This window comes from Corvus moneduloides, chromosome 22 (genome assembly GCF_009650955.1).
Source record: "Corvus moneduloides isolate bCorMon1 chromosome 22, bCorMon1.pri, whole genome shotgun sequence".
NCBI lineage: Eukaryota > Metazoa > Chordata > Aves > Passeriformes > Corvidae > Corvus > Corvus moneduloides.
The window spans coordinates 4,915,251-4,929,599 of record NC_045497.1 but is presented as its reverse complement, the minus strand read 5'-3'; the positions used below and the strand labels follow the sequence as shown (position 1 = coordinate 4,929,599).

The 14,349-nt window shown below is 38.3% G+C and overlaps 1 protein-coding gene across 1 annotated transcript in view; it reads left to right on the top strand.

Moving 5' to 3' along the window:
* Positions 1-14,349, top strand: part of VPS13D (vacuolar protein sorting 13 homolog D) — a 97,059-nt gene that overhangs the window by 3,005 nt on the left and 79,705 nt on the right. Inside the window, 18 exon segments of the mRNA XM_032131807.1 lie at positions 513-590; positions 818-1,008; positions 1,331-1,411; positions 1,750-1,866; positions 2,077-2,181; positions 2,522-2,692; positions 3,229-3,329; positions 3,801-3,969; positions 5,356-5,448; positions 6,196-6,406; positions 6,947-7,126; positions 7,349-7,479; positions 8,152-8,224; positions 8,717-8,887; positions 10,046-10,176; positions 10,542-10,674; positions 11,250-13,472; positions 13,830-13,981. Of these exon segments, the coding sequence (XP_031987698.1) occupies positions 513-590; positions 818-1,008; positions 1,331-1,411; positions 1,750-1,866; positions 2,077-2,181; positions 2,522-2,692; positions 3,229-3,329; positions 3,801-3,969; positions 5,356-5,448; positions 6,196-6,406; positions 6,947-7,126; positions 7,349-7,479; positions 8,152-8,224; positions 8,717-8,887; positions 10,046-10,176; positions 10,542-10,674; positions 11,250-13,472; positions 13,830-13,981 (4,511 nt within the window).

The window sequence follows — 14,349 nt, the reverse complement described above, 5'->3', positions numbered from 1 at the left end:
TTGCTCGTAGTTACTCCCTGTAATCTGGTTTGTGTCATGTTGCATCCACGAGTTTTGTACTTTGTACAGAGTCCTCAAATCAATGCTTTTTGTTCACCCTTTGCCGCTGTTATCTGCTGCTTCTGGTGAGAATGTTTTGTAATACTCCAAGGCTTTTCTGTGTGTGCTTTTTACAATACTAAGAAAATAAGTATCTCTTTTGAAAAGACAATAAGGAGAGGTTTTGTCTGTGGCTACAACAAAGTTCAGGTCTAGAGCCTCACAGAAGATTCCTTCTGGATGACCTCATCAAGTAGTTTGAACACATGACATTGAAAAATTAACAAGTGTATCAAGTAACCGTTGTGATTGTAACACAATCCGAAGTGGTAGGTTGTCTGTTCTCGTTAAATCCCATTTAATTTTAAAAAAACGCAAACAATGCCTGTCATTTTAAGCTTAGAGTTGTAAAGTTGGCTTTCTTTAACATAGTTTTATTTAGCAGACTTGTCTTTTTCTTCTGCTTTGTATAGGTGCTGTTGAATTGGAAAACTTGCCACTAAAAAAAGATGCCTTAAAGGAGCTGGAATTACCATTTGAAGTAAAGGCAGGTTTGTATTTTGCTTGTGTATGCAGGACAGATGTTTCTAAACAGGAAGTATTGCATGTTTTAGGGGACCTGTGAGTCAGAGGCTTGAACAAATGAGGTAGCCTGATTTTTAGGTTATTTCTGTTCTAGCTTGTTTGTTTTTTACATCACTTTTTCCTTGAGGATTTTCAAGGGTGATAAAGTAAATTTTCACAGGAATCTGATAGTGTGTCTGTTTTGTTTATTCAGGTTTCATTGGCAAAATAACACTACAGATCCCTTTTTATCGTCCACATGTGGATCCATGGGTGATATCTGTTTCAAAACTGCACTTAATTGGTGCACCAGAAAAAAGAGAAGAGTTTGATGAGGAAAGGGAAAAGTTGCAAGAGAGAGAGCACAAGAAAGCCCTTCTGCTGGCACTTGAAGAAAAATGGAAGGTGAGTCAAGCTTGTGTTTCATGGTGAAGAAACGTCTGTGGTGGATGGATTGTACTCTAAGTCTCCTAATGAGAGAGAACAAATGCACGGGAAATGGAGTTAGAACTTGATTTGTACATGCTGACTGACGTAGTACAATTTCTGCCCTACCGCCCCTCACCATTATGTTGTATGTCGCACATATGTCGGAGATATGTAAATATCTTAACCTGTTAATTTTTCCTTTATCCCTGTTAACAGTGATTTCAGTGTAACAAAGTATATTGTCTCCTCACCAGCTGTTACAGTGGTTAGTAATGTTTATCCATGTTTGCTGTTACAGAAAGAACAACAACAGAAAGGGGAGTCTTACTGGTACTCAGTTACCGCATCTGTAGTCACGAGAATTGTAGAAAACATCGAAGTAAGTCTGTGCTTTCGAGTGGTTGGCAGTTACACATTTGCCTTTAAAATGGAGAATAATTGTAGGATAGCAAAAAAAGTACAGTGGTACAGTGTGTTGGTAAAGTGGCTCATTTTTGGGAGGAGGGCAGGGTCTGATGGTGTCTGAAGAGAAGGTAGAACCGGAGAGTACAAAAACAGAAATGAGGAATAGGGTTTCTCTTAGGTTAAATATCTAGTAGAAATTAATTGGAAAATTGCAGAAATTAGGTATTAAATTGCTCCAGCATTAATGAAAAGTACTACTGTCTGCCATAATGATGTAAATAGTATCTTTAGTAATGTCTTTTTTTTATCCAGTTAAAAATCCAGGATGTGCATTTGAGGTTTGAAGATGGTGTCACAAATCCCTCACAGCCATTTGCGTTTGGCGTCTGCATCAAAAATGTGTCAATGCAAAATGCAGTGTTTGAACCAGTAAGTGCAACTTGTGCATACAAGAGCAGCTCAGATGGGATGCTGCGTTTTATGGGTGCTAGTAAATACTCAGTAAAACATGGCATTTTAATAACCTTTTGGTTGTTGTAATAAATTGAGCATTTCGTCTTTTTTATTTGGTATGTAGAACTAAAAACTACATGGCACATGGTGTGTGATCTTGACTTTACTCCACTTCTTCTACTCCAGGTGGAAAAGCTGATGCGGAAAAAACAGATGGATGTTGCTGATTTCAGTGTTTATTGGGATACCAGTTGCACTTTACTGGGTGACCTTCCTCCTGGGCAGCTACAGGTACATGAGAGAAGCTTTGCATACGAAAGAGAGGTAGTTGTTACTCTCCTTTCTGTACTGCAGACCTGACTGGTGTAGAATTTATTGGATTTGGTCTTTTAAGAGCAACAGAAGTCTATGGTTTCATGCTTTAGTGATAGGATACATGTGCGATCCACAAAGGCTGTGCTGTGAAATAGCTTGTTTTACTTTTGAAGAGAGAACATGTTCAATAAATTTTTTCCAATGGACTGGCCTGCTAGTAAAGTACATTCTAGTACATGAAACCAGTGCATCCTAATGACACCACGACACTGTTGTACACTCATTTCTTAGAGAGTAATTTGCTTGTAACCCCCAGGAAGCAATGGATAGAAGTATGGAAAGTCGTGATCATAATTACATCATGGAGCCTGTCTGCACTTCTGCTCTTCTCAAGAGAAATTGTTCTAAGGAGCCTTTAAGATCCCGCCATGCTCCACGCCTGGAATGTGACATTCAGCTTGAGACGATACCCCTGAAGCTCTCCCAGGTAAATAGCAACCATTTACCTGCCAGTAACTGGAACAGATAGCATAAAACTGGCAGTGTTTGTGACAGCTTAAATGCTATTATTGTAGCCTAACATTAATACTCTCTGAAAGATTTTATTTGAGAGGCAGCTCAAAGAGATATATTGAATAGGTTGTTCTAAAGTCAAGCATTCAAAATTATTTATTTATTTTACTGAAACCAATTACTGCAAAAAGAATTAAATTGTTGTTTGTTTATTGTAGTAATAGGAAGGGTGCATGTGGGGGGGTTTGATCTGTGCAATGTACAATAGCAGCTGATGTTATGTTGATAACCTGACATGGAAGATTTCATTCTGTGTTTTTGTAAATAAAGCTGTAAATCGAATGTCACACATGAACTACTAGTTGCTGGGAGAAGATGTGTCACATTGGGGAACAGAATTGTTATAATCCTAATCCTGCACTATGTGCAGGCCACTGGTTTTTTCCTCTTCTTTTCCTGGGAAAACACTCCAGTATCACCTCACTGATCTGTGTGTTGTTTCACTAAAAGATGCAGTATCAGCAGATCATGGGATTTTTAAAGGAACTGGCTAGAAAGGAACAACAGCTTAAATTCAGGAAGTGGAAACCAAAGGTTACAGTAACAGAGAAGTAAGTACATCTCCATATGTGGTGTTGTCAATAGGGTATTACAAGCTATATTAGAAAAACTAGATGAGACAAATACAAAAATGTACATAATAACAATATGTTAGAGATTCAGTTTTCATGTTTTGTTCCCCTACCTCATAAATGAGTTTTAAATACTCAGATGTAATTCAGACGTAAAATTATCCTTACCGGAGGCTTTCAATCCAGTCTGTGTAACTCTAAATTTTGTTGTCTGTGCCTGATATGTGGCAGCTGGACTAAATCCCATTGGAGTGGTGGGACCCTGGGGAGCATCGTCCTACAGTCTGTAGGACCAGCCCATCTGTGCTGGCTCCAGTGCTACTGCTTTTCCTGGCCGTTGGCCCATTGCTTTTCACTGTGTTTCCTGCACCTTTCACCAGTTGGATATGGACTTGGGTTAGGTTTTTTTAAATGAGATACTGGTAATACAGCAATTGAAAATTGTTCCAGCTGCCGGGAATGGTGGATCTTTGCCCTGAATGCAAATCTTTCGGAGATCAGGGAGCAGAGGCAACGTTCCACCTGGCAGTTCGCGCTGCATCGGGCCCGGGATGCAGTGTCCTACACAGACTTGTACTACAGCAAGCTGAAGGGGGAACCACTGTCTGCTGCAGACCAGGTATTTAGACTTGAGTTTCTTCTACAGTGATGATTAATCATCTTACATTTGGTTTGTTTCATCTTTTCATGTTTAAAACCTGGGCAAGATAAGAAACATCTTTAGTTGTACTGCAGTCTGTTTTCACTGAACAGACTGTCTGCTGACCACAGCTGAGATTTTAATGATGAAACCTGGGCTTGTGGGAGGTGTGCGTGCTGCAGGGTTCATGTGTTTTTGTTTTGCACTGCAAAAAGCTGATTGGTTTTTGAGCTGTAACCAGTGTTCACCAAAAATAGCGTTAACTGCTATAGAATGCCTGTGACAGTTGGTGACATGCTTTCTTAACTCATGTTCTCTGTAGATCCAAAAGGTATTTAAATACCAGAGATGTGTCTACCCATATGCTTCGGTAGAGAATTGGGAAAAATTGTGGCTACTTGACAGTGTGTTTGGGGTTATTTGGCGGGTTTTGTTGGGGTTTTTTATTTGTTTTGTTTTTCCAAGTTGATTTGAGGATGAAGAATTTAATGCCCCTAATAATGAACCTATGACCTACTTCAGAAAGAAAAAACCCATGAACTACAATTAGCTGCTTTTTATGTTTAGGTATATTGGGACTTTTGCTTTAAATCAGTTCAGGGCACCATGTACCTCACCTGTATTAATTAAAGGTGCAATTCTGCTGTTACTTTTAAGTTGTATGTGGTCCTTACTTATGTAATTTGGAGATGAACTGTAGGAGTAGGTCAATATACAGAAAATTTTTATAGTACCTAGCGAAGCCAGGTCTCATAGAGCTTGTATTGTGTTCAGCAGAGCTGTGAAATGTAACAAGGTTAATGGCAGTGGACTAGAAAAATGTCTTTTGCTTTGTTGTTTCATGATAGTTTTTTTAGACTTGGGTGAATTGTCAGTTCCCACAAATAACTTGTTAATCAGTACAGAGAAGACAACATGTCTGAGTAACTGACTATGAATACTACATTGCCCTAATTTACCCAGTTCATTTCCTCCACCTTCTTTTTTCAAGACAGAAGCTTTTTTTGCCCCTGGCTAAGCAAGGCATTCTGTTAAATCAATTTATTTTCCCTGGTTTAATTTTTGTTCTGCAAATCTTGCTTCTTATTTGTAATAGGAGGATATAGTTGTGAATTTTGTACAGTGGTAAAATAGTGTATTTTACAATGCAAATAAGGTTTATTTATAATTCGGGGAAATGTCAATGTTACAATTGCCTACATGACTTTCATTAATTTTTGTGTGCTGAGGCACTTGGATATGATCATTAATGCCATCTTAGTTTTTTCTACGAGTCCCTAACTCAGTGCAGAGATACTTGACATGTTTGTGAACAAGATTCTGTACTCCTTGAATGCAGGTACTTCACCTTTTTTGTCTTTCCAGGCACAAATGCATCGTATTGAGGATGAGCAGACTTATGAAGAATTGAAGGTTCTGTATGAGATAGTTCATAATAAATTTCATGACTTAGCTGAGGTGAGAGCATTCTCCATACAGTGTAATGTTTGCAATCTTTAAGTGATTATCTGAGGTAGTGTTCTGCTGGACAGCCTTATCAGGTATTTTCTTTGATTTAGAAGTGTGGCATTAATGCTAAAATTGCAGAAATGCTCAGTTCCTGCAGTCTTTACGGTTGTGTCACTTGCACAGTGAAATCTTTTGTCTTGTCATATGATGATCTTCCCCAGCAGGATCCTTGCCAGAATTCCTAGGTCAGGTACTCCGCATCTTAAAAACAACAGAGTGGAAACCAAGGCCTGTAGTGAATATTTTCCTGAAATAAACAGGTGCCAGAAGTGAGCCTCACAGAAATTACTTGGGGAACACACTTCATTAAATATAAACTAATCTCCATAACAACACAATATCATCTCTTGTAAATACAAATGTTAAAATGTAGAGCTGTGCTTTATGGTATGAAGTGACTTCTTCTTTGGTTTAGTGTTTCTAGACTAAGATTTAAACAGTGATGTATGGCTTCATATATGCATAATCATATGCATATTTATATGTTCATATGAATACACAGCAGTTAAGTAATTATGTTTGTTACTTCTTTGCTGCTGCTCTCCTCTAGGCTGAGTATTCATTGAGAATATCACTGCTGGAGTGCTGAGTAAATTGGAGATGGAATTGTGCTTCTGTTGGGGTGGTTTTTGTACACTGGTGATACTCTCTCACTCAACAGCAGTAACGTGTTATGTCTTGAATGTTCGGACACAGAGTGTTAAAGAGCCCTTGCCTGATTCCATTGGAGGCTCCCCTCCGGCAGAACCCGCCCATGGCAGCAGCACTGGGATGCTGCAGTACCTGCAATCGTGGTTTCCTGGCTGGGGAGGTTGGTATGGATATGCTCAGCAGACTTATGAGGGTGAACCTTTTGAAGGGCTGCTGCCAGACCCGAAGGAACAGTGGAATCCAGAAGACATACTGGGTATGGACACGCAGGGTTTGCTCCCATGGTTTGATAGCTGGTCCAGGTACGCAGAAAGGGCTCTGGGCCTGTACTGTTAAAGGATTCTCTGTCAGCTGATGGACCCAGGCAGCAGAGCTTGCCTAAAGCTGAACACCCTGGGCAGTATGTTGGTACTTGGATACCTGCTTATTTCCAAAGCGATACGTGGAATACATTTGCTTCCCCTGTTACTGTCATTTGTGGCAAAGAGCTTTGGGACCTTTTCTGTTCAAGTGTGTGTGAGAGGTCATATGACTGGGTGTAACAGGAATAGTACTGGGTTGTTGGGGTCTTTGTAAATTCAGGCTTACATTACCTTGATTGAAATAAAAGAGTTCTATGGAATATTCAGGTTTTTAAAGGAAAAAGGTATATCTGGTCTATTTCTTGTTTCTATTTTTCCCCCTGAGAGCTGGAGACATCTTTATTTTCATATTCGCAGGAACTTTCTTGTTCTTCAGTAGCCCTCCAGAAATTTAATTTATTTAACATGTTGGTTTTGGTTTTGTTTTTTATTAGGTGCGGATGAATTTTTTGACCCTGCTGCAGATGCTTCCAGCATGAATACCTTTACCAAGAGAGATCATGTTTTTGCTAAGTTAAATCTACAGCTGCAGGGTGGCTCTTTTACTCTGTTGCATGGGAAGAAGAAGGTAGTGCATGCTGAAGAGACAGCTTTTATGCAGCTGGAGTTTTCAGGTATTAAGCCCGTTTCTGGTCTTTCTTAAAAAAGACCAGAGCTGCCTCACAATTATTGTACTATATAACAAATTTCCATGTTAAATTTTTTAGTAGAAATTAATATATATAAAGACTTCAAAAATACTTACTTGTTGGACAGTATTTTTTTATTCATAAAATTTAAATAAAATGTATGCTGTACTAAAAGAAACAAAATAATTCTATGTATTTATATTCCAGGTGTAAAGATCTTGGCTGAATCCCTTCCTCGCAGAAAGTCTTCCCTTCTCAAAGTTCAGCTTGGTGGTCTTTTCCTGAGGGATTTGGCAACAGAAGGGACCATATTTCCTGTTCTTGTTTTCCCAAATCCTGTAGGTGAAAAAAACCCTATAAGTTACTATGTGGGATGCATAATTGTGTATGAAAATAATTGTACTCCAAAACTCAACTCAAAACATTTCTTATCCCAGAAAGGGAACACAAAAGTCTTGAGGAAAAGTTTCCACCTGTTGAATTTACTTTTTCTCTCTCTTTCCAAATATAATTTGTAGAACTCTTCATTTTTTACTCTGTATGCTTGTGACTTTAACCTGTCAGTTATATGTGTTGGGAAGAAGATAATTTGTTAAACAACATTTGATTTTTGGAACAATCAACATTGCTGCTTAATCAGTGATTGTTCTTTTCCATAAAGCTCTGTGGCCCAAGGAATGGTTCTATTTCACCTGCATACTGGTACACTAAATGCAGAAATAAATTCTAGAAAATATTTCAATTTCTCTTCTGAGCGAACAAAATTTGAATCCAATGCCATGCGGATTTCTTGTGTATTTTGTACTGATTGCAATTTGCACTTCAGTGTTCAGCCTGTCTGCTGCAGGAGTGGAGAGTGTTTGCCTTCTTTCATTTGACCATGTCAGGGAAAAAAATGCATATAATAATCTCAGACTATACATATACTTCAACAGAAAAGACTTACGCTTATTATCAGGTGGCTTGGTTGATTTTATCTAAACAATCTTTTTCTTTTAAATTCTTATTAGCAAAAAGAGGTTGGCTGCATGTCTTCCTTTGGACTCCAAAGTTTGTCCTCAGAAATGACTAATGAGAACACTGGTAAAGATTTCATTTTATGTTTGATGACATAATTACTAAAAAACGAGAAATTTCAAAACTAAGTGCCTAGAGTTTGAATTAATGCAAATGCTTTTTGCAAATGGTAAAGATAAAATCATAGAAGCTTTGTTCAGATGTAAGGGTGCATGCAGGTTGACTTTAAAGAAAGGAAGAAACGATGTCTTTCAAGACAATAGGTGTTGCCCTTACTCTTAGTTTTGGTTTAAAAAGAAATTAGTAGGAATTCAACATTAGGACCCCAATTATACGTATGTTTTTGTATATATAACCTTGTTGAATTCTGTTGATTGTAGAAGTTGAACATGTTACTTCCTTTTCTGTTACTGAAGAATTCTTAGAAACTTCTACTCACCCAGTACTACCAGTTAAAAATCAGTTATTAAATTCTTTGGGAGTTGTTTTTTGGTTTTGTCTATTTGTTTGTTTTGGGGTTTTTTTATAGCTGCTTTTTGTAACTCATTTTTTATTCAGTTGCAGATCCTGATGCCCCAGTATTTGAGATGCTTTATGAAAGAAATCCAATTCACAGCACTTTTGAGAGACGCCTGGAAGTCAGTACCAGACCTCTAAATATTATTTACAATCCACAAGCCATTAAGAAAGTAGCTGACTTCTTCTACAAGGGAAGGGTTCATTCCTCAGGTTAACCTTTAATGTGTTTTTTTGGTGGGGTTGGTGGATTTACATCTTTTCTTGTTTTTGATTTTTATTTATTTTCATTCTTAGAAATATAAAGCACTAATCAAAGAATCTTTAAGTTCAAATTTAGCAGTATTCCAAGTCTTCTCTGGAGGGTTTTGTTTCTTTGTTTGTTCTTTAATTGAATCAGGGGTTTTGCTTTGGCAGGCTCCTGCAACTTCTGCTTTAAAATTGCAAGTTGCTGCTATACCCCATGGTGGATGTTCATGCCCCCTAAATTAAAATGCATAAATAAAGAGAGGGGAGTTGTTCCTGCAATGCGTTCTGGAAACTGATGGAGTTTTTTTGAGAGGGCAGTTGAAAGAGTATTTCTATAGTAATCATACAGAGGAAATAGTCTTCTGGTTCCTGTTGTATCTCTTCTGTTGATTAGATAAAGACTGCCCTTTGTTATGGCTTCTTGAGATACCTTGAGTTTTAGATTTGAGCATACTGGTTCCATAAATTTCTAAAGGCAACAAGATCTAGTACCTAACCCTGTAACACTCTAAAGTGGCCACCTTTGCAGTTTTGGTTGTTAAAGTTCAGTTTTTGAGGAAATGAGAGGTGACAGTAAGCAACATTAGGAACATTAAAATGTTCTTGAAATACGAATTATTTTTCTGCTGATTATGGTAAATACCAAAAGATTCAAGTTACCTGGCATAAAGGTGTGTGTCATGCCTTTTCTCACAAGGTGAGATTATTCCATAAATATTCAAGTTTAAAATAAACCACCCAACCAAACAAAAAACCACTGCCTACATAGGCACATCTTAATGTTTAGTTAGAATTTCCTCTGTGGCCATACTTAGCACCCTTTCTTTCTTCCTCAAATTTAATTACTTGGGCTGAAGGTCTGTGAAATAAAGACCAGAAAAAGGTTTGGGGAGTGTTTTTTTTAGTGGGATTATTTGTTTTGTGCTTAGATACTTCCTTTTTTCTGTGCAGCAGCCTGGTGAATAGGCACAGGCAGTGGCTTTCACCTGCTGTGTTTTCCTGTTTTGTATTTTACTGCTAAAATTTAAAATAAATCTTTTATTTTTTCTCTTCCATTTTTTCTTCTGATTCAATACTGGGTGAACAAAGTTATACCTAGTCAGTTTTCCCTCTCTTGTGCAGGTTTTGGTTATCAATCTGAGTTAGAGGCAAGAGTGGCTGAAGCTGCCAGAAGACAGTACAACAAGCTGAAAATGCAGACAAAAGCTGAAATCAGACAAACGATCGATCGTTTATTAGTTGGAGACTTCATTGTAAGTTTTTGCCCCCAAAATGTCTAGGTGGACTTTTAGCCTTTCGGTTTAGGACTAGGAGCGCTAAAGAATGAGGTTTGTTGTTGTTTGTGTGAGCAGGATGGGAGTTTTCCAGGGGGTGGTGTAGATTCCTTTTGCTGTTAGTCAGTCCAGGCTTGAGGGTGCAGGGGGTGTTTTCACCTGCTGAAAATGTTTCTTTATTGACTGCAGTGGGAGTCTGTGGTTTAACAAGGTACCAAACCTGAGTGTGGCTGGAGTTCGTGACAGTCAGCTCATCACAAGAAAAAGTGGCTAATTAGATGTTTCACATGGCTTTTTAAATTTGTTTTCTTATGGGCTATTATATCTTTCTTCTTAACTTTCAGGAAAACAGCAATAGCTGGACTGTGTGCCTTGATATCTTTGCCCCTCAGGTGATCTTTCTTGATGATTTCAAATTTGTGGATCCTGTGTTAGTTGTTGTAGATCTGGGAAGAATATTACTCACAAATTCTCAAGGTATGATCTAGAATTATTGCAGCTTTCCTTTTTTTAATATCTTCTTTCAGAAAGTCAGAGCTTAAAAAAAACGGGTAAAAAAGTACAAGGAAGTTTTTGAGGGGTGTTCCTGCTTTGTAAAGTAGAAAATAATCCTTTTCTTAAGATAATAAAATGAAAGTTAATATCAGGCAATAAAGCCAGTTGGACAAAACTTTCTGATGATAAAAATAGTTAAGTAGCTCTTACCTTTCATTTGGTTTCGAGGATCGTAAGAATTGTGTGGGCAGAGTTCTTTTTTTGACTTGGTTAAGAGTAAATCTTGTAGTAAGTGGGTTAAAAATGAGACAATAGTGTCTTTGAATAGCTTCTATACTGCATTGTGACTGACACTTCTGTGAATGTAGAAGTATAGTAGGTTTCTTGTTGAGGAAAAAAGAAGTGACAGTGGAAGGAGGCAAGGACAGTACCAGATATGCTCTGTGTTAAAAAAAATAGGACTTCATACAGGATGATCAGATAATGATAGAAAACATCTCAGGAGGGAGGAGAATACGTTGGTTTGTTTGTTTGTTTACTGTTTTTTTAATCCGCAGAAGACTCTAAGAGGAGTGCAGGTGCCATTTCTTCAGAAGTCAATGAGTTGAGTGATGAGGAATATAAAACACCTCTTGCAACTCCTCCCAATACTCCACCACCAGAATCCAACACCAATAGTGGCACCAAAGTGTCTGAATTTACTGGAGTAGAAATAAGTGAAGAGCAACTACAGGCACACTTAATGAGTAAAAAAATGTATGAGAGATACACACTTTCTTTTATGGACCTTCAGATCATGGTGGGCCGAATGAAAGACAACTGGAAGCATGTGCAGGATAGTGATGTGGGTCCAACTCATGTGGTAGAAAAATTCAATGTTCACCTGCAGCTGGAGCGCAGACTGATATACACATCTGACCCAAAATACCCAGGAGCCGTCTTGTCTGGCAATTTGCCAGACTTGAAAATTCACATCAATGAAGACAAAATCCTGGCTCTGAAGAACTGTTTGACACTGCTGAGTACATCTGAAGCTAAGTCTTCAGATGCCCTACATTTAGGGAAAGACAAGATTTTTGCAGAGGTAGACCAGTTTGGCAGTTTGCATGATTCTGTAATGAATCTAACACAGAGTGTTGTCATGCTGGAACAACACACCCGGGAAGTTCTTGTTGAATCCCAGCTGCTTTTGGCTGAGTTCAAAGTAAACTGTATGCAGCTGGGTGTTGAGAGTAACGGGCGATACATCTCTGTGCTCAAAGTTTTTGGCACCAATGCCCATTTTGTGAAAAGGCCTTATGATGCAGAGGTGTCCCTGACTGTCCATGGCCTGTTACTGGTTGATACTATGCAAACATATGGAACAGATTTTGATCTTTTGATGGCTTCTCATAAGAACCTGAGCTTTGATGTGCCAACAGGAAGCCTTCGAGACAGCAGGGCTCAATCCCCAGTTTCTGGATCACAAGATGCACGTCCCATTGATGTAGCTGGTTTGGCAGAGAGATGCACTACAGCCTCCAGCACCTCACTTGGTAACAATGGAAAAGATCAAGAGTCCTTGATAAAGTTGGAGTATCAGTTTGTGAGTGCAGAATGCCCATCGATGAACTTGGATAGCAGTCTGCAGGTGATCTCTGTACAAGTGAACAACCTGGATATCATTCTTAACCCAGAGACTATTGTTGAACTGATTGGGTTCCTCCAGAAGTCTTTCCCCAAGGAGAAAGAAGATTCTAGTCCTCAGCCTTTAATAGCTGACTTGGAGAGAGGTTGGAGGGAACAGGAAACATTCCAGTCTACTTACGCACAGAACACAGAGGTAGCGGTTGATATTCACTGGTTAAATGTTCTTCTCCTCAGGACAGTTGGCATGGCAAATGGAGAAAAATATGGCAGAAAAATTGCAACAGCCAGTATTGGTGGCACCAAAGTCAATGTCTCCATGTGTAGTAAACTGGATGTGAATGGCTCTCTTGGATGCCTTCACCTTATGGATCTGACCCAAGACAATGTAAAGAACCAGTACGTGGTGAGCATAGGGAACACAGGGAGGTGTGAAAATCTCATTGGCGATGTAAATTTCTTTGAATCTTTATTTTTTAGGCTTGATGATGGAAATAGCCTTCCAGATGCTTTAAGTTTCACTTTCACAGAAAAGTCAAAAGAAGAGTGTTTTCTCAACCTCAAAATGGCTTCCTTGCACTACAACCACTCAGCCAAATTTTTGAAAGAACTGACTTTGTCCATGGATGAGCTGGAAGAGAATTTCCGCAGCATGTTGAAAAGTGCAGCTTCAAAAGTTACTACAGTCTTGGCAACTAAAACTGCTGAATACAGTGAAATGGTTTCTTTGTTTGATACCATACCGCGATCAAGAGATGTTGCCAGTGCAGAAGATAATGAAGGCAATGCATTTGGATCACAGCCCCTCAAAACTGATACTATCAAGCTTATATTAAATGTAAACATTGAATCGCCAATTGTCTCCATACCTCGAAAGCCTGGTAGCTCTGAATTGCTTGTAGGTCATCTAGGACAAATATCTATTCAGAATTTTGTACCAGGAGAAGATGAGTCTACAAGTGATAGGCTGCAAGTTGAAATTAAAGATATTAAGATGTATTCATTAAATAGTAGTCAATTTACAAACAAGAAGGAGCCTGCAAGTGAGATACCCCATGGACCACATTCTTCCTCAGGTCCTGCCAGCATTACCAGCCAGGAAGAAACTCATTTTACTCGTCATGACTTCTTTGAATCATTACATAAAGGCCATGGTATGTGAATCAGAGGAGTCTTAATTATTATAATGTGAGTAGTATATGTGTCAAAAATGTGTATTGACCATAGGTCTAATTTATATTCTGCTTCACCCATCCTACTAAAATACATTGGTCAGTTTTAATGACAATGGGCTAGTTATTGTATTTATATCTTTTTTTGGTCTCCTAAGCAAAAACTGAATGGTGCCTTTTATGCAGAAATTGAGCAAAACATAACCACACAACCTTAGTCCAGCATTGCTCACATTCTGAGCAAGTTCAATAGCTACTGTGTTACTTCCTCCATACAGTATTTATGGGATAATCAGTTCACTTATTCTAATGTTGTTTTAATTTCACTTTCTCTTAAAGCTTTCCACATTCTGAATAATACCACCATCCAGTTTAAATTGGAAAAGATACCACTAGAGAAAGATTTGGATTTAACTTTCCCTCTGTGTAATGAAGAGTTTGGAATATCAAGCATCATGAAGATTGAAGGGAAATTTGTGAACCCTCTTCAGGTACAGAAGTGTAGTATTTCCACTATCAATATAAAAGTATTTCCCTGCATAGAAGATAAGTATTTTTCAGGCCAGTATCTTCAGGTTTAACATGTTGATAGTTTAGAAATCTGATCCTTATATACGTGATTAAAAGAGACAGTCTTAAGTCATGATAATAATGACCAATATTTAACCTTGTTTGGGGGCATTTTAGACGTCTTAATGAATTAGTATAACTTTTGCTTATCTTGAACACAGAAGGAAAAGTAAATGTGTCACTGTCCAAGTAAGTTTATTTGCAGTTCTAGTTGAAACTAAGCATTAAAATGCCATTACCTTGAAAAAAATCTGTGCAGGAGCAGAGGTTTTAAATAGAGGAAACTGAA